Source organism: Echinops telfairi, unplaced genomic scaffold, assembly GCF_000313985.2.
Source record: "Echinops telfairi isolate 266 unplaced genomic scaffold, ASM31398v2 ScPeMD7_31;HRSCAF=116, whole genome shotgun sequence".
NCBI classification, from domain to species: Eukaryota; Metazoa; Chordata; class Mammalia; order Afrosoricida; family Tenrecidae; genus Echinops; species Echinops telfairi.
In genome coordinates this window covers 28843140-28868858 of record NW_022103928.1, presented here as the reverse complement: position 1 = coordinate 28868858, position 25719 = coordinate 28843140, and the positions used below count along the sequence as shown (strand labels likewise).

Sequence of the window (25719 nt, the reverse complement as noted above, 5' to 3'; positions counted from 1 at the left end):
TCCCCTGCTTTCATCACTCCCTCAAAAACACAAAAACAAGACTTCTGTGTGAAGCTGAGGTTTTTAAAGCTGATAGACGCTGAAGTCTTACAGCTGAAGTGTTACAGTGTCTGGGATGTGCTCTTCTGAGCGAAGAGCAGGCACAGACCCCGAGCCTCCATGGGAGCTGCTGGCAGGGGTCCCGGGGCGTGGGAAGTGGGGAGCTCGGTGGGGCGCTCTGCTTGTGTGGCTTCGAACCCCACCCCTCCCACTTCTGCCCCTCCTCCGATCTCAGGCCCACCCTTAACTAGCCTCTGAAACGATGGCCGGTCTTTCAAACATGGCTTTCCATCTGTTCCCCGGAAAACAGCCTCCCTTCTCCCCACGCACAGCAGCTTCCCTCGCCAGCGGCACTCCCTGCCCTCTGCTCCACACTGCCACCTTGGGGTCATCTCTAGAACGCAGCTATCTGAACTCATCTCCAAGGGCCCGGGTCACCTGCCCTCTCCAGCCTCAAGACCATCCTTGCTATGCACTTACTCCCCGAAAGAAAAAACATCTCCAAGCTCAAAGACGCTTCTCTCTTCTACGGAAGCTGAAGACACTAGGTCCCGTCCCCACTAGGTATCTCTCACTCCCATCGCAATCAGGAGAGGACCACCAAAGTCCTCCTGCTCACTGGTCTCAACCATGTGCCTTCCACAGCCAGGTGGCCTGGCCACCCCACCCTGCCCTCCCTGCACAGCGTGGCTGGAGCAATCTTCCCAGTGTGCTGTAGCCATGCCCGTCTCTTAGCAGTCCTTCCTCCGAGATCCAGCCCGCTTCTTTCTCGGCTGCTCAGACCCAGTGATCGCTTTCGTCATCTTGAGCTTGTTTCAAAGTCTGTTTCATCCCTGAGTCCGTCCACTCCTTAATCAGAAGAAAAGCTCCACAGATGTCTTTGTCCCCCGCACCTACCACGTGAAGGGACTGAACGTAACTTGCAGGAAGGATGCTACCCGACAAGGAAGAGTCCACACGATTCCGCCCCCACCATACGCCACATGCGATATTTGACTTTACCCTCGCAGCCCCCGACAAGGCAGATGCTATGATTACGCCCACTTCAGAGGAGGAAACGCAGCCTCAGAGAAACGGGAGACTTTCTCATGGGGCCACAAAATACAGCCCTGGCCCCACCTTACCCTGCCCCACCACACAGGACGAACACAGCCCCGCTCACCTTATGTGTGTCCTTATGAACGCCTTCATTGAAACGCTTCATCATCCTCCGCAGATAGGTCTCAAACTCCATTTTCATCTTCTCACTGCAGTGCAGATTGAAAAAAATCAGAGGACAGAGCGGGGACTTGAAATCGGATCCCATCCCGCTGGTCGATTCCCTTTCCTTGTGATGACACGTGAATCCCTCTCCTTGCTTCCCTGCAGAGGGCGGTGCCACTCATGCGAATCTGCTCCTCGTGACCTTCAAACTGTAGCTGACAACATTCTCTACCCAGACTGCCCTCCTCTCAACAAGCACTGAACCACAGCTCAAGACTTGCCTCAGAACTCCCTTCCACCAAGACATCTTCTTTGTCCAACCTTCAGACTACGAATATCCTCCACACTTACGTTCTTTACATCAACTCAACGCACACTCATTTCTATGTTTGCTTACATTTACATACGTTCGTTTGGTATAACATTTCTTTCATATCCCTGCCCCGCGCACCTTTAACGTAAAGTTCATTCAGTGAATCTCATGATCTCCTTGCTCTGTGAACACATGTGAGCTCACGGCGCAGAGGAACTCCCTGACTGATCAACACCGGGTGCTGAGGTACAATGGCTCAGGGCCTGGCACGGTGACGCCCTACCACGGTAAGGGAATGAATGAATGCTACGTGGGAAAAGCATGCATGTCACTGAGTCAGGCTGACATGGATTTAGATCTTGGCTCCTCTACACATTGGTTGGGTGACTCCTGGAAAATCATTTAATCTCCCTGTCCCCCGCTCCTCATTTGCATCCTGCTCTGAAGATTAAGTAAGATAAGGAACGACTGGCAGAGCCCCTGGTGCCCGGCAGGCATGCAATCTGAACCCCCTTTCTTTATGTCTGGTCCCGGCCAGGACACAGGTGAGCCCAGAGCTCTCTCAGCCACCGTTCCTGACCACTGATGCTCACCCCTGGTCTACCCGGAAGTCTGCAGTTCGTCGCAGTTGCTGTCCATCGTGTGTGACAGGCATATGGAAGTAAGCGCCAATCTTACCTTCTTTCTCTTGTTTTAGCCTGCTCTGGTGTTTCAATCTCTATCTCCACGGGATTCACAGGCAGAACGGATTTAGAGACGACTGCATTGTCCTCCAAGTCACCTGGCACAGGCTCATTAAGCTCTATCAATAATAAGTTTGAAAAACCATTAGTTAAAATTACAAAAATAGCGACTACACAAAATGGACGTGTGGTGGGAAGGAGATGTGAGGAATGGATGACCAGCCAGGTGGCGCTACTGCTGGAGGCAGGCTCTGAGGCTCTCTAAGGCATCAGTCCACTCACAAAGCTGCATGTCTTCTATGACGCACAAAGCCACCGGTCTTTAGATGGCGAATGTAAAGCATAGAGATACGAAGTTGAATTAAGATACAAAACCCTGTTATCCAGGAGCTGATGTGCATGTGTGTTTTAGTAGACTTATTCTTTTTCCTAAAAGCAAAAAAAGCCAAAGGAGAGCCAACTGTATTATTCTCCAGGTTAGTTTAGTAACACTCACCACAATCTGCTTTGTAGAGTCATGGGTGAGGTGTCTGTTTTCAACCCTGACTTGTAAACTTCTCAATCACAAGGAAGGAACTGTTTTCCTTTCTTTATCGTCGCCACTCACCATGGACCTTAGCTGGAATGAACCCGCTTTACCGAGCTGGGTCTAATTGTGAACTTCATTAGCCTCAGCGTCCACTCCAATGACACTGATGCTATGGGGCACAGCAAAACTGCTCCGCGACACGTCTGCAACGGCAAACCTTTCCAGAAGCAGACAGCCTCCTCTTCCTCACGCAGAGCGGTTGGCAGGTTTGAGCCACCAACCTTGCCGTGAGCAGCCCAACGCTTACCCACCATGGGCCTCTTTTCTTAGTGACAGCACTTTTAAAGCAGCTCTGGGTCTAGAAGCAACAACCAAATTGGCAATGAACACACTTAATGCCAAGATCTTGCCTTCCATACTAAAATGAATCAGGGCTTCTAGGCGAAAATGCCCGAGTGTTCCCGGCCTGGAGGAGGAAAATCCAGGGTAAGCCTGAAACATCTTGCTACACCAGGAAACTCAATGTTCAACCTACATGGTGATGCCTGCTAACCTGGGCATGAATTTTCCCCACACCAAGTCTCTACTGCCACCGCTGGTCTTTTTAGTTTCAAAAGGAAACAATGATGACAATAGCAGATAAGACAGTACAGCTACAAAACAGCATCAGCTCTGAGAGCAAAGAAAGACGCCTCACCTTCGACCTCTTCCCAGTCATCGTCACTTTCATCCTCGTTCTCCCCTTCGCTGCTGCCTGTGTCCAGGGCGGCCTCTCTTTCTGGATGCCCAGTCACCTTGAGGGGACCCAGGGAGTTCCTGTGGAAAGAGCAGAGGAAGCAAGATGGAAAAGCCTCCAAGAGCCCAGTGATACATATAAGCCTACCTAGGGGATCCGTCAGTGTCATGTGAATTCCACAGTAAGAGAAAAACCCCACGATTTTTACCCACCTCATCTGCACAGCAAACAGTCCAATCTGTTAAGGTAGGTAAAACAGACTAACCCCAGGGCAGGTTGCAGCCCATTACCTTATTTTTGGCATAATTAACAACCCACAGCAGAATGACCCTCAGCACAAGAAGCACAGTGGCCAACAGACAGGCTTTCCCATGCTCCCTTCCACCGCCATCCTCCACTGGACTGTGCACCTATGCAGGCCAGGCCAGTTGAGGTTTCTGGATTTATGTGAGGATTTATTTTACAAAGTAAAGGAGGAGGCAGTATAAGCGCTTCCTAGGCTTATATTCATAGGTCACTACAGATGACTAGGAATGACCTTTTATTGAATTACTAACTGGCTCAGTTTCTGCAAAATAAAGAACTCTGCTCTCCACAGGGGACATGACAGTGAGCCAGGCATGATTCTAGCCTGCTGAGGACTTAACGGTATAGAAAGCAAGGCTATGTATTAGGGTAGGGGGGTTATGAATTAGACTACTAGCTGCAAGGTCAGCAGTTTGAAGCCACCAGGCTCTCTCCTCCCACAGTTACAATCTCAGAAACCCACAAGGGAAATGCTACCCTTCCTATAGGGTTGCTCTGAGTGGAATCGACTCGATGGCAGTAAGTCTGATTGGGGTTTTACACAAATAAAGGCATGCAGAGCATGAACACAGCCTTAAGAGGTGATGGGAAATATCAGAGAAAAAGGAGAGGAAGCCATGAAGATTTTGTGGAGTCGATGACGTCTGATCGACCTTTTCAAGGTCCAAGAAAGTAGTTAAGTACAAGGCCCCAAATGAACACAACTTATAACCAAAAACCAAACCTATGAAGCCAATTCTGACTGGTCGCAACTCTATATAAGGTTTACAAGACTGCAAACATTTGTGGGAGCAGACAGCCTCATCTTTCTCCCATGGAGCAACTGATGGGTTTGAACTGCCAACTTTGTAGTTAATGGTCCAATGCCTACCTGACAACACCCTCAGGGCCCACTGAGTACAACGTAGGAGCAGCAAAATGTGAGAATGTGTTGAGTCGATGACAAGAAGTACCACTGGGCAGGAATAGAGTGTACAAGAGATAGGAGAATCTGACAGATAAAATTGGAATGACAAATATTTTGTAAATGTCTAATATCTTTGGGTAAAAGGAAGACCATTGGCCCCGGTGTCAGAAGACCTGAACTCTAACCTGGTTTTGCCACTATACATCTACACAACCATGAAGAAATCGCTGTCTCCGGATTGTAACACTGTTGTGTACCTACAATTAAGGAGGTAAACTACAGAATCACTAAGATTCTATCCAGCTGGGCTGAGCTCTTGTGTGGAAAGCTTTAAAGATCCAATTTCGACCATGGATCTCAGTGGCAAGCAGAGAGCAAGTTTCACTGCCTGCACCTCTGCGGGGAACTATCAAAATCTAGTCAGAACCTTTAGTGGTCTCACCTGAACTCTTTCCCATCATCGAGCGCTTCATCCTTAGCCACCTCGAGGTGTCGGGTCTGAACAGTCCTCTTGGCCACTCTCTTCTTCGCTGGCCCAGCAGCAGCAGGGGCCCCAGGATCACTGCAGCCTCTCTTTCTTTTTCCTTGTGAGACTTTAGAAAGCAAGGTCTTCTTTGGGGGCTTCTCATCTTCAAGGACATCTGGGTGGCCAATGGAATATGAGTTCAGGGACAGTAAGAAAGGTGGAGACAGTATGGTTCAGCGCGAATAAAATCTAACTTCCAAATCTTAAATTTCTAGAAAAGACAGAACATGAACCAATTAAAGTAATCTTATTACCAGCAGAGGCTCTTAGTTTTAGAGATAATTCACTCCTATCGAGTGAGACGGTTCAAGTTCATAAACCTGCCCAAATTTTACCACAGCCTTATTCCCACTAGTCCTTGTTCTTTTAAAACCAAACTCTGCTCAAAACACAGACATTTATTACCCAAATAAGACTCTTACACCAAACACTTTTAAAAAACCTAAAGGGTACTATGAGATGATAATTTAAAAAATTTTCATTTTCATAAGAAAATTATAGCTGTGTTTTGTTAAATGAAAACACTGCAAGAGTGAAGATTACCTGACATTACTATCCTGAGATTATTCTCAACTACTAAGTGAATAGAAAATTTTAAAAACTGAATGAGCTTTTGATTTAAGTTAAATTAGGTTATCTCTGCTTATTTACATATAATTATATTCATAAGCAGTTAAAAAGTAACTTACAAACAATAAGGCACAGAAGTGTATTTTTCTACTCGGCAAACATATTCACCCAGACACTCATGGCTCTGAAACAAGCCACCATTTCTTTATTTCGGTTAATTTAATGAATTCAATGGACTGCTTCAATTAATTTTAGAAAACAAAAATACTCTAGCATTCATTCTCTTATAGTTTGTCCTGTAGACTCTTTGACAAATATTTTTAATTCCCAAGGAGGTGCACAGGAGTCCTGGTGACACTGTTAGATAAACATCAGACTGCTAACTGCAACGTAGGCAGTTCAAGTCTTCTAGCCCCTCTGTGGGTGAAAGATGAGGCTGTCTGCTCTGGTAAAGATTTATGGCCTTGGAAACCCTAGGGGGCGTCCCTAAGAGTCAGAATAACTCAATGGCAGTGGCTTTGTTTGTCTTTAAAAGAGGTACTTGAACATGGCTCTTGGGGGTAGGGTTGAAGAATTTCCTTCTTGACCCAAATGAAATAATACTTTAAACAAAGTTCATATTGTACAGACTAGTCTTAAAGCTCCACTTCCTTCTTGACCCAAATGAAATATTTTAAACTAAGTTCATATTTTAGAAACTAGTCTTAAAGCTCCACTCCTCAGCTGTCAGTTTGTTCTACTGTGGAAGCTTGTGTTGCTGGACGCTGTGCCACCAGTATTTCAAATACCAGCAGGGTTTCCCAGGATCAACCAGATTCAGAGGAGTTTCCAGACTGAGAGAGACTCGGAAGAAGGAATCCGTCCATATCAAAGGCGCTTAGCCACTGACAACTTTATAACAGCGGGAGGACGCGGTCTGATACAGGAGAGGAAGAATAGCCCAAGGTTGGAAGGCACTCAAGTCTGACTGGGTAAGAGCAGCTTCCCGAAGGACCCTTAATGATATGGATAAGAGTAAGTTTTTCAGGACTTTCATTTGATAGCTCAAAATGATAAGGAACAGCTGTAAACACCTATTAATAACCAGAACATGAACTGTATGAAATATTAATCTTGAAGCATATATTGTCAAAAAGACCATCACTTTAAAAAATTATTAATAAAATCATTTTATTGGGGACTCTTACAGCTCTTATACCAATCCATACACCAATTGTATCACGCACAATTGTTCATATGTTGGCATCGTCATTTTCAAAAGTTTCTTTCTACTTGAGCCCTTGGTATTAGCTCTTTTTTCTCTCCCTCTCCCACCCTCCCACCAAAAAGACCATTACAAGACCGATCTTCAAATACAGTGCTGTGTGAAAATATCTATAGCCCTACAAGGAAAAAGATACATTAATAATTACTAGTGATTGCTATGGGGAAGCTGGAAACAGAGGAAGGATCGGTAATTAGAAACTGTGGCCTTGAGGATCGAAATTAAGCTGGTGGACACATTATAAAAATCTTCAAGACCAAAGAAGTATTCACTGCCAGCGCCTTTTATCAGAAAGAACTGTTGACTATATTTTGTTGACTGCCTCAGAGATGGGATATACAAGGATCAAACTGACCATATCTGAGCCAAAAGAAGATGGAGAAGTTGACTGTCATCCGCTAACATAAGGTCAGGAGCCAACTATAGAACAGACTATCAATTGCTCATAGACAGATTCAGGTTGAAGCTAAAGAAAATTAAAACAAGTCCCTGACAGCAGAACACAACCTTGACTATATTCCACCCAAATTTAGAGACTGTCTCAAGAACAGATTTAATGCATCCAACATGACCACATGAGTTGTGGGATGACATCAAGAGTGGTACACGTAGGGAAAGCAAAAGTGTTTGATTCTGTAGATTATAACAAACTATGTACCACATTGTGACGAATGGGCAATCCCAACACAGCATCGCTGTGATCACATGGAGCACACCCGTCCAAGAGGAAGTCATTTGAGCAGAAGAGGACACACTGTAGTTCAAAGTCAATAAAGGTGTGTCAGGGTTGGATCCTTTCACCATATTTATTTGATCTGTAAACTGAACAAATAATCCAAGGACTGTATGAAGCAGAGCACAGTATCAGAACTATGTAGACTAAACAAAGAAGGCATCATCAGAATTGGAGAAAGTCGCATTAACAACTTGCAAAAGGTAGAAGACAATGTTGCTTGCCGAAAGCAAAGAGGACTTGTAGCACTTACTGAAAAATACCAAATTCCAGTCTCTAGTAGAGCTTACAACTTAATGCAAAGAACAAAAATCCTCACAAGTAGACCCATAGACAACATCATGATAAAGGAAGAAATGACTGAAGTTGTCAAGGATTTCATCTTACTTGGACCCAAAATCAACACATGAAAGCAGCAGTCAAGAATCAAATGACATCTTGTACTGGGCAAATATACTCTACAAGCCCTCCTTAAAGTGTTAAAGGTAAGCCATCACTTTGAGGATTCAGGTGTACCTAACCTAAGCCAGGGCATTTTCAATCACCTCATATGCACGTGAAAGTCGGACAATATGGCAGGCAGCAGAAAATACGACACATTTCTTTTATGGCACTGGGGAAGAATAGTCAAAGTACTATGTTGCATTCTTGCACCACACTTATTCAGTCCGAATGTTGAGCAAATGATCAAGAAAGCTGCATTATATGAAAATGTGGCATCGGGACTGGCGAAAGGATGAACAACCTATGACACTGGATGACACAACCTTGCTTGATGAGAGAGGAGGACTTGAAGCACTTGCTGATGAAGAACAAGGATGGTACAGCCTTCAGTATGGATGACAACTCAATGTAAAGAAGACCACAATCCTCACAACTGGACCAATAGGTAGTAATGTCCTGATAAATGGAGAAATGACAGAAGTTGTCAGGGGTTTTCAGAGTACCTGGGAAAGATCACGGAAGACAGAACGCTCTGTCTGAATTTAGACCTGGAGGTATAGAAGCAATCAGCCATGTCAAGAGCCACAGAAGGATATAGGAAGCAAAAAGACCATGAAAGGTAATGGTTTCAGGTGAGGAATAGTTTGGTCACAATTTGAGGAATGGAAAGGAAGGCAAACAGAGATAGGAGAGGCCCCAGCAGCCAAATCACACAGGATCTTACAGCCATCAAAAAGAATTAGGGTTTTATGGTAAGGACATGGTGAATCCATTGAGTTTGCCGTGGAGCTGGTGTTAAACTGATTACAAGGCACACACACACACAGAGAGAGAGAGAGAGAGAGAGAGAGAAACCGCAAAAAGACAACTACTGTATCATTCAACTGATGGCTTGCACACGGGCTGCAGGCATGGGAATAAAAAGTGGTCAGATCTGAGTTAAAGATCTGAGGTTCCCGATGGATTGGATGTGCACCAGTAAGGGACACGGCAGGAAAGGAGGGCTTTGCTTTTGACAAATAGGAAAGCGATCATGTACTGAAATGGGGAAGAAGAAAAAACTGGAGCGGGAACAAGTTTAAAGGGGGAAATTCAAGAGTTTTGCTTTGTCCATGATAAGTAGAAAACGTTTCGTTATCACCGGCTAATCTAATACTCTGGCGAGATTTTGCTGAAGATATTACTTCTGGGATGAAGTAGTCCTAATAAGCACTTTCGTTTAAGGCTCTCTTGGCCCGTCGTGCAGGGCGTGCAAAATCCCTGCAATGCCTTTCTCCACTCAGATACGCGTATCGCTGGGGAGCCTATTAACCAGCGTGTAGTAGGAAGAATTAAAGAGGCTGCACAAGGGAGCGCTTGCTCAGGTCGGGCTCCGGAGAGTTACCGCCAAGCAAATCCCACTTTGGGAACGGCGCACCAAGGTGTCCTGGGAGGCTGGGAGAGTGACATAATAGGCTGGCGGAGCTCTTCCTTCACCCGTTTCCTGCCCGCGAGTCGACTCCAACTCATCGCGACTCCACAGGGCAGGGCAGAACTGCCACCGTGGGTGGGTTTCCGCGTCTACCTGTTCACAGGAGCAGAAAGCCTCCTCTTTGCTCCCGGGAGCGGCTGGCGCTTCCGAACCCCAGACCTTGGTCGGAAGCCCAACCCGTCTCCAGCATGCCCAAACCTGCCTCGCGGCGCGCTCCTCAGCCCGATGGGGCCTCGCTCTCACCTGCTGCCTCTTGCTCGCGCCGGCCCGGGTTCTCCTCCGGAGCGTTCCGTCCCCGAGGCTCGCGCCGGCGCGGCTCCCCGCAGGCCGAACGCTTCCGACCCATAGCAGCCGCTAGGTTGGGGCCCACGACGGCCGACCGGACCCGGGAGAAGGTGATCGCTCGTACGCGGGTTCTGCCTTTGGGCGGAGCGAGGCGGGCCACGCCCCTCCGGCTCGGACAGGCTCCGCCCCCCGCCCCCGAACAGCCCACGTGAGCTGCAGGCAGCCAAAGGAGACACGGCAGCGCGCGCCACTTCCGGTACGTGGGGGCCCGCGCGGTTTCGCCCGCCGGATGCACGGATCTTCTCGCGAGAGGAGGGAAAAGGCTCAGAATTTGAAACATGGCGGACGATGTGGACCAGGTGAGTGAGTTCTAAGGAGCGGGTTTCTCAGCGGTTTTTCCACCTCCAGCTCTGACCTTGTTAGGCCTCAAACCGGGCTGTTTTCTCCAAGCTCTCGGGGAAGGGACCTGTCGTGCCGACTTGTTCTGGTCCCTCACGGTCTCATCTGCCTCCATCCCCTGTGGAACTGCGCCCTGTATGAATTTTTGCCTCGGAACCTGAGGTCATTTCTTGCTTGAAGCCGCTTGTCGACCGATCACTTCGGAGTCTGCCCTTTATCTGTAGAATAAAAATATCCCTGCCTGCTTCCCGGAGCTGCTTGGAGTTTAATAGGAAAATGTACTGAAGTTAGGAGTAGCAGTATTGACTCATTCTGCACATTTAGGCACTGTACTAGACATCAAGGCAACAACTAATGACGAGGTAATCCCCGCCCCCGCTTGAGCTTGTGACATAGACTTAGCAGTTAACATAAATATAAAATAGAGAGGAACTGAGATGCTGACTAACAGGTGGTCCAACACTAGCTCACCCCTATTCCCCAAATGCTATTTCTCTGATATCTGTGAATAGAGCCATGGCTTCTTCACCTTTTTATTCAAATAGCACCTCATCCAAGAGTCATTCCATGGCCACCTACTTAAAATAATCCCACTTCGCACCCCCTTCACTTTTCTTCAAACCATATTTTTCATATTAAACATGTGCTTCCTCCACTAGCATTTAAGTTACATGACAGCAGAGCTTTTGTTTTGTTAACCCTTTTAGTCTCAGGGTTTAAAGCAGTACTAGAAACACTCAGCAAATGTGTGTTAACTGAATAAACTGATTCATCCAAGGACACCATTTTGAAAAAGCAACCTTTGGCTGTCAGGCACATGTGTAGTTCAAATATCAAGTCATTAGAGTTGGGCATTGTTCAACTGTTAGAATTCCCTACACTGACACAGATGTCACTATAGACCAGTCCATAGCCTGCTGTACAGTGTTGAACAGAATGACAACGTCAGTAAATTGCCATCTGCAGCATTCTGTTTACTAATTATCATCAATGATAAGATGTACAACAACACTGTATGGTTGTGAGTGGTTATAACTTGAATACATCATCAGTGGGGGACTCTACCATTGAGTCATTGCTGACTCATAGCAACCCACTGTGAGTTTGGGAGACTATTTACAGGAGTAGAAAGCCCAGCCTTCTCCCTAGGAGCTGCTGGTGGTTTAGAACTGTCGACCCTGCTCAACGCATAGCTTCTACACCACCTGGGCTAGATATATATAATTTGATCTTCAGAACAGGATGTGATCACGATGGTTAGACATCATATCAATTTTAACTAATAGCAACTGTACGTACAAAAGAAATACAGCCCAGCCCTGTTGTATCCTCACAATCATTGCTGTGTTTGGGCCTATGGCTGCTGCAGCCACTTAGTCAATTCATCTTTTGAGGATTTACTGATCCTCTACCAAGCATGATGTCCTCCAGGGACTTGTCTCCTGACATGTCCGAAGTAGGTGATATGGAGTCTCACTGCCCTCCTTTTTAAGAAGTAACTTCTCCCCATTTTACAAATTAAACGAGAGCTCAGAGAAGCTAGGTAACCTGCCCACTGTCACACAGCAGAGCAGTAATCCTAAACTGCACTATCTCTACTTCTATATTACAAAACCTGTTTCTTTTGTCAGCAACAAACTACCAACACAGTAGAGGAGCCTCTGGATCTCATTAGGCTCAGCTTGGATGAACGCATTTATGTGAAAATGCGAAATGACCGAGAGCTTCGAGGAAGATTGCATGTAAGTAAATTTATTAAATTACCTTGAAATCATCCTTCCCTGTCCCCACCCTCTTGAAATGTAAAAATTACCCATGTGAAAGAATGTTTTGAAATGTGCCAGAGGGAGTTGGAAACACACCCACATTTCTGTCAGCCTGATATAACTATTTTATTTGAATTTTAAACCTTTTTTTCTCAATATAAATGTGCCTTCCTTGTGAATCCTTGATCAATAATATATTAGTATTTCCTGTCTTACATTGTCCATTGTCTCCTTTCACCCACCTTTCTTTTATTCATCCCCCTGGGAGGGGGAGCTATATATGCAACCTTGTGATGGGTGCCCCCTCTCTCCCTCCACCCCCACCATTCCCCTACCCTTAGGATATCGCTACTCCCTCTGCTATACCTTAGGGTTTTATCTGTCCTGAATTCCATGTGTCCAGAGCTCTTTTCTGTACCAGTGTGTGTACTTTGGTCTAGCTGGATTTGTAAAGCAGAACAGTCATGGTAGTCGGGTGGAGCGGAGGAAGCATTCAGGAACTAGCGGAATGATGTGTGTTTCATCGGTGCTATACTGCATCCTGATTGAATTGTCCCTTCCTTGTTACCCCTTTGTGGGGGGATGTCCAGTCGTCTACAAATGGGCTTTGGGTCGCCCTTCAACTCCCTTCTTTCACATTAATATAATTGTTTGCATCTTTTGATACCTGATACCTGCTCTTGTCAACACCTTATGATCACACAGGCTGGTGTGCTTCTTCCATGTGGGCTTCTGAGGTGACATGGGAGAGGAGGAGGTGAGGAGTGGAAGTGGGGAGCCAACAAACTCAGGGATAAGGCAACAACAAGAGATCTAAAATTGAAGGCAGCGAAAAGGGAGGAGAGTATATAATGCCTGGTGGGGTTTGATCAAGTGCAGTGTATCCGAGAAGAATTATTGAGAGCTGACAAAATTGGAATGAAAAGATGATGGAGTTTTTCCATGAACTTTATAAAACCCCCTCTTCTACACATGTATTTTCATTCTGCATATCACCATTAGGGGCCCTGGAGGCAAAATGGTAAAATGCTCCACCATTAATCGCAAGGTTGGTGATTTCAACACACCCAGATATTTTCCGGAAGAAACACCTGATGATCTGCCCATATAACAAGTGGGACTCACTGCCACGGAGTTGATTTCGACTCATAGCAACCCTGTAAGAAAGGGTAGAACTACCCCCCTGGGTTTTCTGAGATTGTAATTCTTCATGGAAATAGAAAGCCTTGTCTTTGTCTCTCGGAGCAGCTGGTGGTTTAGAAATGCTGGCCTTGTGGTTATCAGCCACGTAGTCCTACGCCACCAAGGCCCATGAAGATTACAGCCTAGAAAGAACCATGGGTCAGTTCTGCTCTGGTAGATGAATTGAGTTAAATCAACTTGAGGGTTTCAAGCACCATCACCAACCTTAAAAACACATGAATGTCCTCCCGCTGTACTGGGTTCCCAGCCGCTTGCTTTTTCTTTGAGTCTTTCTTGGACCTCATTGATCATGAGGGCATTGAAGTCTCCTTTTTTTTTTTTTTAATAATTACATAAGAGTTGGTATATGTTAGTAATGATGTTTGCATTTCTTGCCACTATAAAGAATGTTACTGTGAACATTTTTATACATATTTTCTTCATCTCTGCAAATATTTCTAAAAGTTTAGGCCCTTGCAGTGGTTTGATATATTCATTAAAAGTAAACTGAAGGTTTGTCTCTCCTTGATGGTTTTTAGCTTTTCTGGGTGTGCTGTTTTTATTACTACCCAATATTGATTTAAAACAACTAATATTTTTAGCACAGTTAAATAAATACCAGGCACTGTTGCTCTAAAGGAGCCCTGGTGGCATAATGGATTGCCTGTTGGGCTGCTAACACAAAGTCAGCAGTTGACAATCCCCAGCTACTTTGTTGTAGAAAGATGAGGTTTTCTGCGCATGTAGAGTTACAGCCTGGGAAAATCGAAGGGGCAGTTCTACTCTAATAGAGGATTCTAGTAAGTCAGGATACACTTAATGACAGTGAGAGAGAGAATGAGGGAGCTTATTTTAAATGCTATAGGTATAACATTTTATTCTTCATAGTACAGCCCTGTCCAATACTAATCTGTTTCACAGTTCAGGAAGTTCAGGCTCAGAAGGACGACCCTAGTTGCTTCAGGTGACAGCCAGTAAAGGGAGAGCCATAGTAAGAAGCTGGCTCAGACTAAAGGCAAAGCCATAATATCAACCTACTCTTAAGTACTGTGATGCCACTTCCATAAATCTTATAAAGATGAGTGATCTTAACATGGTTCGGAAGGAAGTGAGGGTCTTGCTTTACACCAACCCTAGGCAAAGAGAGGAGTCCCAGGAACAGAGTAGTGGCCTTTTGGAGAGAAAAGTTAAACTGAATCACATGTGCTGCTCATTGTCTCTGTAATTTTTCATTACTCTATGAGCCTTTCTGTTTTTCTACCTCTTGACTGTAGATTTTTATCTCATTAGAGTGCTCTAACAGTTTCCCACTTTGATTTTGGTGTGAACTATGAAGCAGCCAACACTACATTAGTGAGTTTTGTTCAAGGGTCCAGTGAGTTCACCTTTTAGTAAAAACCAGAAACTGGAGCTTAGGTGGAAGACATCCCTAAAGATGTGAGCTGACACATTATTGCTGGAAATGACATATGGAACACGATTGAGTTCTGTATGGGTTATCGGTAGGCCATTGGAGGACAGGTGCAATGGCAGTGACTTACCTTTAGGAAATTGCTCTGCCATAGCCTTACCACTTAAACATGGGCTGTCTTATCCCCTTTTTGGTATTTTTCTTGTTAGAATTTACAGCTAAAATGGAAAGTCTAATGAATGATGAATTCACTTTTTCATAATTAAATATCATAAATAATGTGACTGCCTTAGATTTTAAGGATAATAAATTCAGGTTCTTTTAAGTAAATTCATTTTTGGCCAGCAGTTTTATATTTTTGTCACACCAACTAAGTGATCTTTGGAAGTGATTTGCAATAAAACAATGTATCAGTACAGTCTAGATTGTTTTTCTCCCATGCATAAGTTTGTAGTATTTGTATAAGACATATTCTTGTTTGTATTGAGCCATTTACACAATATAAGCCTTGTTCAATTTTTCATAGTTTCATGGTTAAATTTCTTGACCCTGCTTTCCCACTACAGGCTTATGATCAGCATTTAAATATGATACTGGGAGATGTGGAAGAAACTGTGACTACTATAGAAATTGATGAAGAGACATATGAAGAGATATATAAAGTAAGTCTTAAAATTCTATTCATCACTTTGAAAATGTCCAACAGCTTAACACTCATTTGTGGAAAGCTTGTCACGTGTGAGCCTGCGCAGACTCAGTGCAATGGGTTGTTGGTAGTCGCCCTGAAAGCAGTCCTTACCCGTAATGTCCCTCTGTGTAACAGGCAGACGCACTCCCTTCCTCATCATTGTTGTTAGGTTGAGCCCTTGAATTGGGTCAGGCACACCCAGGTTTTCAAAGTAACATCTTTGCTCTTCAACACTTTGAAGTCTTTATGCAACGCTTTTTTTTTCCTTTCTTTTTTTAATCATTTTAGTGAGGCTCATACAACTCTTATCACAATACACACATACATCAATTGTGTAAAGCACATATACATTCGTTGCCCTCATCATTCTCAAAACTCTCGCTTTCTGCTTGGGCTTCTGGAATCAGCTCCTCATTTTTCTTACCCCCTCCCCATTCCCCCTCCCTCATGATCCCCTGATAATCCATAAATTATTATTTTATCTTACACTGCCCAGCGTCTCCCCTCACCCACTTTTCTGTTGCCCATCCCCCAGGGAGGAGACCATATGTAGATCCTTGTAATCGGCTCCCCCTCTTCACCCCAGACTCCCTCTTCCCTCCCGATATCGCCACTCTCACCACTGGTCCCAAGGGGTTCATCTATCCTGGATTCCCTGTGTTTCCAGCTCCCATCTCCACCACTGTGCATCCTCTGGTCTAACCAGGTTTGCAAGGTAGAATTGGGACCATGATAGTGGTGGGGAAGAAGCATTTAAGAACTAGAGGAAGGTTGTGATTTATGGAACACTTTTACCCAGTACAATACGTTTGATTTCTTGGCTACCATTTCCATGAGAATTGACTGTTGATCCAAGCAAAATGAAATTGGTGATGATTTCACTCGTTCCGCCTTTTATTATGGTGCTGTTTGTTGGGCCAGTTGTGAGGATTTGGGTTTTCTTGACATTGAGCTGCAATCCATACTGAAGGCTACTTGATTTTCATCAGCAAGTGCTTCGAGTCCTCTACTTTCAACAAGCAGTTAGGTCACGTGCATATTGCAGGTTGTTAACAAGCATTCCTTCAAGTTTGATGCCACTTTCTAGAATCCAGCTCCCCTGATGCAAGCCTTTCCGGATTTTACATCAGGAAGTTTTTCCTTGTTCTGTTCAAACAACTACCTCTTGGTTTATGTACAGCTTCTTCGTGAGCATGATTAAAGTGTTCTGGAATTCCCATTCTTCTCCTGTTACCCATAGTTTTGTTATTATCCACACAGTTGAATGTCTTTACATTCTTTGTATAGCCTTGCCTCCAGCCAAGATCCTCTGACCTTAGCAGTGATATCCCTCAAGCTGTGACCTCTTCTGAATCCAGTTTGAGTGTCTGGTAGCTCCCTGTGGATATGCTGCTGTGACGGTTTTTGAAATATCTTCCACAAAATTTTACTTGGCATGTCATTAATGATGTTATTTGGTAAGTTCTGGTTTTCTGTTGGGTTACCTTTCTTTGGAAGGGGCATAAATATTGATGTCTTTCAGTCGGTTGGCCAGGTAGCTCTCTTCCCAATTTCTTGGCTCAGTGAGTGCTTCTCATGGTTCATCAGCTTGTTGAAACATCTTAATTGGTATTCCTCCTGTCTCTGGAGCATTGTTTTGGGCTAATGCCGCTAGTACAGCGTGGACTTCTTCCTACAGGACCGCTTGTTCTTGATCATTGGCTACCTCTTGAAATGGTTGAAAGCCAATTCTTTGTTGGTTTTGTAGTTAGGCTCTGTATTGTCTTTTCTCCTCTCCCCAACCACTCCTGAGTCTTTCGCTATTTTTCCCCCTAAATATGGGCATTCAGTCATTACTTTATGTGCATTTGTTATTCATAAGAGACGTTAGTCTCTCCATGTTTGTTCTGTGTGTTCTAAGCCACGTGCCTTCACAAGATCCGTTTAGCTAAAAGTTGGAGGTCTTAGTAGGGTTGGACTCAGGTCCTGAAAGCCCAAAAGAAGTACTGCTTCATAATTACAGAGAGTAGAGATGGGGGCTGCATAAAGTTTGTGGGGGAAATCCTTGAACTCTTAGATCTATTTTATGTTCCTTGGACCAGGAACGTTAGCACTGTAGCATACAAACACAAATTCAAGGTCTACAGTCCGACCTGAACCAGACTCTGGAGATGAAGCCCAGGAAACAGTTAACAAACTCTCCAGGTGATTCTTCTGCACAGGAAAAGTGGAGAACCACTGCCCTAACAGTAAGGAGCTCTGATGGTATGGTGGGATTGTGTTGGACTGCAAACCCCAATGTCAGCAGTTCAAACCCACCAGCCCCTCTGAGAGAAAGATGAGTCCCTCTGCTTCTGTAAAGATTAATAGCTTCAGAAACCCAAAGGAGTATTTCTTCTCTGCCCTAAATGGTCGTTATGGGTCAGAATCAACTTGATGGCAGTACGTTTGGTCTGGTTAGGATTGGCCCTAGCAGTGGCTATATAAAGAGTTTGATAAATTCATGATTGAGAGACCATTATCACTTTACTTTAATTTGGTGCTATTTCTATATGTCAAGATCACACAATATGGGTTTCACAGTTTTTAAGAAGTTATGAAAAGTCATTGCTATTATTATTTTTTAATTTGGTAGAGATGAGACCCCATCATTGTGTAGTGTGTGATATGACATCGTTTTCAGTCTGACAAAGCTGCAAAAACCAAAAGCAGAAGGATAGGGTGGTGATGGTGGCACATTTAACCAGATAGAACATCAAAGACAAAAGTGAAAACCTCATCTTGGAATGCATCTGGAGCAAATGAACGTTCCAGCTGTATTTGCCAGCACCCATAGCCATGTTCAGACCAGGGGAATTGTTTTGTGTGAGGTGATAGTCTAGAAAGAGTCTGGCCGGCTACTTTGTGCGAGTTCTTTCCCAACAATATCCAACGAGTCACGATTGAAAGGAAATGCCAGAAGAGGAACATTGACTCTCTTGCACTTTTAAATGAATATGCACACACCTTGTATACACAGATACTTAGTTTTCTGAGCATAAAGTTAATACATGTCAAAAAAACTTGTAAACGCAAGAACAATACAAAGAAAATAAAAGCACTCATCTGACCTTCCAAAAATACCCACCGAAAATATTCTGTCACCGTTCTCTCCTGGGTTCCCTCCTGGCTTTTGTTGTTTTAACATAGATAGGCCATCGTGTACCAGTTCTGAGACATGCTTTCTTTTTCTCATTTGTAGCATCTCTGAAATTAGGACTCCTTGTAAAGTTCATTTAATAAGCAAGAATTGTCATAGTTTACTTGGCTGCAATTTCCCCTTTTTAGCTCAACAGAGGCTTACAAATAATGTCTTAAATGTGATGAAAATATGAAATAGACATTTTTATATTGTGCCCTTTCCATACAACATTATTAACATAAGAGTTTCACTATAGAAACACACTTTTCATGAACATTTTCGTGCCTTAGTCTTGAATTCTGCTTGTGACAGTGGGTTATGCTTTGGACTGCTAACCACCAGGTCAGCAGTTTGAAACCATCAGCCACTCTGATGGAGAAAGATGAGACTTTCTATTCTCATTACGATGTATAGTCTCTGAAACCCACCGAGGGGCTTTCTACTCTGTACTGTAGTGTGGCGATGAGTTTGGGTTTGGGGTTGAATTTCCATTCCTGCAGAGAGCGGGAGGACCGCTGCGCTCTCCAGGTTCACACTGAGCAGACAGTGGGACCCACTTTGCCTCCATTATTGCATTCAGCTATGAGCAGGGCTCCTCCTGCAGATATTGTCTATTTAACTTCAAGAACAGTTAACTCTCTTATAGATTCTCTTGGTGTTTCCTCCCAACCTGGAGAACGAAAGAGTCCTCTGTTGGACCCATTTTATATTTTGATCTCTCTTTCCTCTGTTGAAATAACTAATCAGCATCACCGCAGTAACTTACAGGGACCCACAGGCATAGATATATTTTCATAGCTTACATTGTTGATATGATTACCAATTTGTTACCAGGAAGATGGAAGCTCATCTTAATTCATCTTTTGGCTCTAGAACGACCTTAATTACAGTGTCCATTTCATAGCTTATTAGTGACTTTTATTGGGAGAAAGACGAGGCTTTCTGCTCCAGTAAAGAGTTCCAGTCTGGGAAATTCAGGGTGGCAGTTTTATCTTGTCCTGCAGCATCGTGTGATGGAAACTCAGAATTGACTCGATGGCAATGCGTCTGAATATTTGAGTTGATTTCATCAAACACCTCATACTTTATCTCTCACTGTATTACTATTCTTGCCTCACCTTAACAAACCTTTACATTTAACCTTTCTGGGTGACTTCATGTGGCCCCTTGGACCTGTTCTAGACCGGCACTACTCCCCCAATACCAGTTGTGCATGGTGCTGAGAATGTTCCGTATGTACACTGTCCCATGTGGTTACTGTCATTCGGAAATGCATGCTAGTATGACTGTTGCGTGGTTAGGTGGTGTCCTGTCATTTTCAGCTTATAACAGCCTTCGTCGGGCTTTCTGGAAGCCGATGGCCAGGTCTTTCTCTTGCAGGACCACCAGGTAGGTCCGAACCGCCCGCCTTACAGGTAGCAACTGAGCATTTAACCATTTGTGCCACTAGCCTCCTTCTCTAATGTGACTAAGGAACTGGATATTTCATTTTGTTTAATTTTAACTTAAATAGCTATATATATGACTAATGGCAATTGGATTGGACAGAGAAGCTCTAGACCAGCGATTGTCAACCTGTGGGTCACAGCCCCTTTGGGGTCGAATGACCCTTTCACAGGGGTCACCGGATTCATAACAGTAGCAAAATGACAGTTATGAAGTAGCAATGGCAATAATTTTATGGTTGGGGTCACCACAACATGAGGAACTGTATGAAAGGGTCACGGCATTAGGAAGGTTGAGAACCACTGCTGTAGACCAACTACCCCATATAAAATTAATTCTTCTTTCTTAGAATCCCATAGTTCAAACCACTATGCATACTTTAAGGATCCCTGGTGGTGCAATGGTTAAAGCACCTGGCTCCCGCCTGTTCCTGGGAAAAAGAACTTTGCCTGTCAGTCTGCTCCTAGAGAGATTACAGCCTGGGAAGCCACGTGGGGAGGTTTTGTTCTGTAGGTTGCTTGGAACTCCACTCATTGACATAGAGCAACAGCATATAGCACTTAACAAATGCTGTATTTCTTTTCTCACCCGCTGCAGAGTGCTTTCTTTCTAATTTACAATTTTGAGTGGGTAATAGATTTACAATTAATGTTAGTTGCTTTCAAGTGGATTCTAACTCACGGAATCACAAAATATGAACTGGTAGTTTTGAAAAAGCCTGTCATCCGTTCCTGTCTTCCATCTCCACTCCCAGAGACAGTCACTGTCTCTGGTTTCTTGAGAATTCTCCTGATTTCTTTGTGTCTGTACTATTGAATACTAATTACTTCCCCTCCCCTCCCTTCCCATTTTTTAAACAGCAGTGCTGTACCTGTTCTACACTTAGCTCTGTGGATTAAGATTTCTGTATCCTAACATCATTTCCTCATTCTTTTGTTTTTACCTTTATGGGGGAAGAACCATAATTTATTTATTTAACTATTTTCCTATTGATGGCAGCCATTTTCCATCTTTTGGTAATACAAATTATCCTGGTATGAATGATTATCTCAGTTTGCTTAGATGTAAGTCTATATATATGATGAATTCCTACTTCCTGGAGTAAAGATTCTAGGAGAACACCACCCAAAGCCATTGCCATCAAGTTGGTGCCAGCTCATAGCCACCCTCCTTAGGGTTTCCAAGGTGGTGACTCTAGAAGCTTCATCTTTCTTCGGAGTTGCCGCTGGCAGGTGTGACCTTGCAGCGAGCAGATTACTGTTTACCTGGCAGCTCTGCCCGGGTTCCTGTGGAGAGTAGGGTCTGTGTTTTATTGATTTCTGTGGACCTGGGGCCTATCATAGCTTGTAGCTGACATGTAATGGAAACCTAAAAATATTCACATGAGCATACTTTCATTTAATTTCAGGCTCAGTTGATTAGCTTCAACTAGAAGATTTTTAAAAATAATTTTCTTGGCACACAATCCACATAACTTACAATTCAGTAGTTTAATCATATCAAGAAGAGTTGTACAATCATTAGTACAATCAATTTTAGGTCATTTTCTTAAACCGAAAGGCTTCTATTTCATAATCAAGTGTCCAGATCCGAGTCTTATTGTGTATTTGGGTTATTTGATTCTGGGTGAACTTCCCTGGCATGACTAGAAATTTAATACACTTTTCTGATAGTGAGTTTGTAGCCTTCTTTTCTTACATAGGTCTCTTACATGTACACACTGAAGCCTCTTCCCAACCTTATGCCTGCCTTTCCTAAGAACTGTCTGCTTAATTCAAGAAGGCAAGGAAAGATGACCTAGTTAAAAGAATGGTAAAAAGAAGCAGATTAATGGGGGTTGCAAAACAATAAGAGAAACTAAGGAGATTGAACAAAGCCAATGGAGCTGTGCGATACCTTCTTACATGTTGTGGGGATTCTGGAAGGCGAGGATAGACACAAAGGAACAAAGAGAATATCTGAGGACATGGTGACAACCCTCCAGACCCGAGTAAGCAATTAAACCTGCCAATCCCAGATGCTTGTCCTCACCAAGACACGTGTAATCAAACTCCTAAAGACCAGCGGCAGAGCATTTTGAGAGCAGCGAGAGAAAAACACAGAATACCTGTGAAGGGTCCTCAGTAAGATTAAGTGCTAACTTCTCCACGTCAACCTTGGAGGCCAGGAGGCACTGGGATGCTATATAGAAAGCACTGAAAGTAAAGACCTGTCAACCCAGACACACACACACACACACACAAAGAATCAAGGTGCAACCGCTCCTACTACCTGGAACCTTACATACAACAGAATGAAAGTTTGCCCAGTCTTGCAGTATCCTTTCAGTCTTTGGTATGTTTGAGCATTTCAATCCATCACAGATTTCCCTCATTGCCATTGACCCTCTACCAAACAAATTTCTGGCAATTGGCCTTTCCTGGCAATGTCTCAGAAATGCAATAATGCATCATTTGATTAATGCGGGGTTGTTATTGTTTTTCCCCCTGGCATTGATTGTCGATTCAAATACAATGCACTCTTGAAGTCCAGGTTCATTGCCATGAGTCCCTGCTGCTGTGTCTGGCAGAGCAGAAGTCAGCTGCATAAGGTTCTCTTGGAGGCAGGTCACCAGGCACTGTGTTCTGAAGGACCACTGAGTATGTGTGAACTGCCCAGCTTTAGAGTAGCAGCTGGCTGCAAACTGTGTGTGCCCCCGTGACCAGCACTGCGGGGAAGGACAACTGTTTCCCACCCTGACAGTGGATGAGACCCCGGAAGAGGTTTCTGCAGCCGCTCTGAGAGGAGCTCATCGGTTGGCTGTTCTCTCTGGACCCTGCTTTTGCTCTCTCAGAGGAACTTTCTTGTACAGCTTCTTATCCCTGGACATACCAGAAGTGGGCATTGGCGAGAGGATTGCCAGTAAAGTACAAGAGACCTAATTCAATTTTTTAATTTCAGATCAACAATTGGTCAGTAACTAATTACTGTCCCAGGCAATACTTGGGACATATACACGGAAAAAGGGATTTGATATTTATCTGGAATTCCAAATTTTAATTGAGCCTCCGGTATTTTTATTTGCCAAGTCTGGCAGTCCTTGTTCACTGCCGCATTGTCACAGCCAGCTTCCTGTGCACACAAGACGACTTACGTGATCAAAGGCTTTTTATTCTGACATGCAGTTTCATAAAAACTCAAGTTCCCAAGTTTTTTTATCTATTTACCCTGCTACTTTTATGGGTCTGTAACCTCACTCAAAGATCTTTCCAAGACATAGTATCTATCTAGAACATGTATTACATCAGTTCTTCGTGGTGGGCACCCACAAGGCCATTTGCTTCAGGAGATTGAAGCACGAATACGGTGTTCTTCATCTAATTTTTACCTAGAGGATGAATGTATTTGTTTACGTGAGAAGTTTTACTGGGTCTTGATTCCTTGACCTTTTTTCAGGCTTCTCTTCCACTAGAAACAGCTGGGTCTTTAGCCCTATGACACACTTATTTTACACTGGACATTCCTTTACTCAGTCTGACAACCAGCTCGTTCTCCCCGTCCATCTTCCTTACAGCGACTCGCTCAGTGCTCCAGGTTGAACAGCATCCCTGTGAACGTTTGGCTCCTCCCAAGCTCTTCTACCAGAGTGCCCCATAGACTACAGCTAATGGTCTCCTGCTGCCCTTTTAATTCACAAGGAAATGCTCGCTGGGTGTATGTCCTTACAGTCTGGTGCATGACCCTTAAGCTAATGTCCCAAGGTATCCATTCCATCTGTGTGACTGTAGTCACACACACAAGCAAGATCTAAGGACTCAGCAGAATAGAAGTGTGTTTTTCACCCACATAACCCTTCAGATGTAATCAGGTTGTACATCACACTGGCTTCCTGTGTAGTCAGTCTGAGACCTGGGCTGCTTCTGTCTTGTGACTGCCATCGCTTGTGTTCTTGTCATCATCTGAGGCCTTGAATCCAAATGTGGTCCCCTCACTTCTGTCCACTCCCCATGGGTTATCACCAAATTACATGGCTGTCTCTCGTCACAAAAAAGCATGGGAAATATAGTCTGGCTTTGTGCCCAGGAAAAGGTGCTAAATGCGTTTGGGGTGACAGCACCAGTCCCTGCCACAATTGTTGATCATTCAGGAAAAATAAAACTGCTTAATAGATTGGTTAGGGTGCTACAAAGGTAAGTAATCAGAACCTAAAATTAATTTATTGGTGTTATGATGGATCCACGTCTTGTTTTTAATTTCCGTCTCATACACACACAAAGTAATGTTTGTGTAAATCTACAGATTTGGATACAGTACTCTTGTTTTCTTCTTCCAGTCAACAAAACGGAATATTCCAATGCTCTTTGTGCGGGGTGACGGTGTTGTGCTAGTGGCCCCTCCGCTGAGAGTTGGCTGAAACCAAGAATCTGTTCAGAGGGAAGAGAGGAGCCTCCTGAATGGAGGCTGTGTTCCGAAGAGAAACCTACGTAAACTTTGATGCTCAGAAGTAACCAAGGATTGATTCATCCTTTCCTGAAATAAGTTGGTTTGCCGCTCTAAACTAAATGACATTTTAATTTTTATCCCACCCTTCCAATAAATGTAATCACAAAAATGCAGTTTTTTTAGCAAATAATTTTGGATTTTTTTTTCTTTAAAATAAATGTTTCTTTTCTTATTTTAATTTTTAAAAATCTGGTTTCTTGTGAATTCATTAAGCATGTTCACTTAGTGCAAGTAGCTTTGTGAGGCTCCTGGGACGTGTACTGTTGTCAGTATGCTTTCTGCGCTCAAGACTCCTGGGAGGGCATTACTTAAACCAACCGCTGCAGGCCAGTGAGGCCAGTGGTGGGGGATAATACATCAAAGACAGTAGTATAAAGCAGAATACCTGAAGCAGATCTGAGTGGACAGACGTGGATAAGTGCTGGTAGCAACATGTCACTGTTGACACTAACATTTGTACTAGGGAATAAAGAGCAATTTCTGTTCCTGCTGCCTGGCGAGATTTATTTCTAATCTAAGGTCAGGGTTCACTGAACCTGTGTGGTTCAGCTTGGTCACCTCCACCCACACTGCTTGTTCCATGACTCAAAGGAGCCCGTCCCTGCTCTTCTCTGTTTTCAGCAGGCCACAGACCTTTAATGAGAAGTCGTTGAAACAGCTCTCTCAACAGCACCATAGAACAGAATGATTAAAGCAAAGCTATTTTTATTTCTAGCTTCAGTCAGCCATTAATGTCTGAAAAGGAAAAGGGTGTGCGTGAATTGGCTCAGAAGGGGAGGGTTTAGTTTGGTCTATAAAAATGAATGTGTGTGTGATCATGCGCGATATGCTAACACAGTGTTTTAAGCCATGTCAACAAAACCTCTGTCAGTCGATGTGTAAATAGGTTTCCTTTTTATTTATTACACCCGTCACTGCGTGTTCATGGAGAAGGGAGTGATGGGGCCTTTATTTCTATGAGCAGGCAGGAAAGACTCCCTTCATCTACTGTCCCCACACTTGGTCCTCGGGGTTAGTAGGCCTGGGACTACCTGTCAAGAGCAGCTGGTTCACTGTGGAGTCAATGGGCCCTGTGATCCGGGTGGTAGCAAATGCCTGCTGCTGTGGCCTGCCCTTGTCTAATAATAGCAATGACAATGCACATAGTAGTTATCATGGCCATGGTTTGTTGGAAAA

The 25719-nt window shown here is 44.1% G+C and overlaps 2 protein-coding genes across 2 annotated transcripts in view; one reads left to right on the top strand and one right to left on the bottom strand.

The window, feature by feature from the left end:
- Nucleotides 1-10070, bottom strand: part of XPC (XPC complex subunit, DNA damage recognition and repair factor) — a 29111-nt gene extending 19041 nt beyond the window's left edge. The window contains exons 1-5 of the mRNA XM_004702369.2: nt 9968-10070; nt 5159-5357; nt 3465-3583; nt 2234-2357; nt 1202-1286 (exon numbers count right to left, since the gene is read on the bottom strand). Of these exons, the coding sequence (XP_004702426.1) occupies nt 1202-1286; nt 2234-2357; nt 3465-3583; nt 5159-5357; nt 9968-10070 (630 nt within the window). The remainder of the gene's footprint in view (nt 1-1201; nt 1287-2233; nt 2358-3464; nt 3584-5158; nt 5358-9967) is intronic.
- Nucleotides 10071-10284: 214 nt separating this feature from the next.
- LSM3 (LSM3 homolog, U6 small nuclear RNA and mRNA degradation associated) lies at nt 10285-25028 on the top strand. The gene is made up of 4 exons (XM_004702371.2): nt 10285-10368; nt 12040-12150; nt 15334-15429; nt 24374-25028. The coding sequence occupies exons 1-4, from the start codon at nt 10348-10350 to the stop codon at nt 24452-24454; spliced, it is 309 nt and encodes a 102-aa protein (XP_004702428.1). The 5' UTR covers nt 10285-10347; the 3' UTR covers nt 24455-25028.
- The last annotated feature ends 691 nt before the right edge of the window (nt 25029-25719 follow it).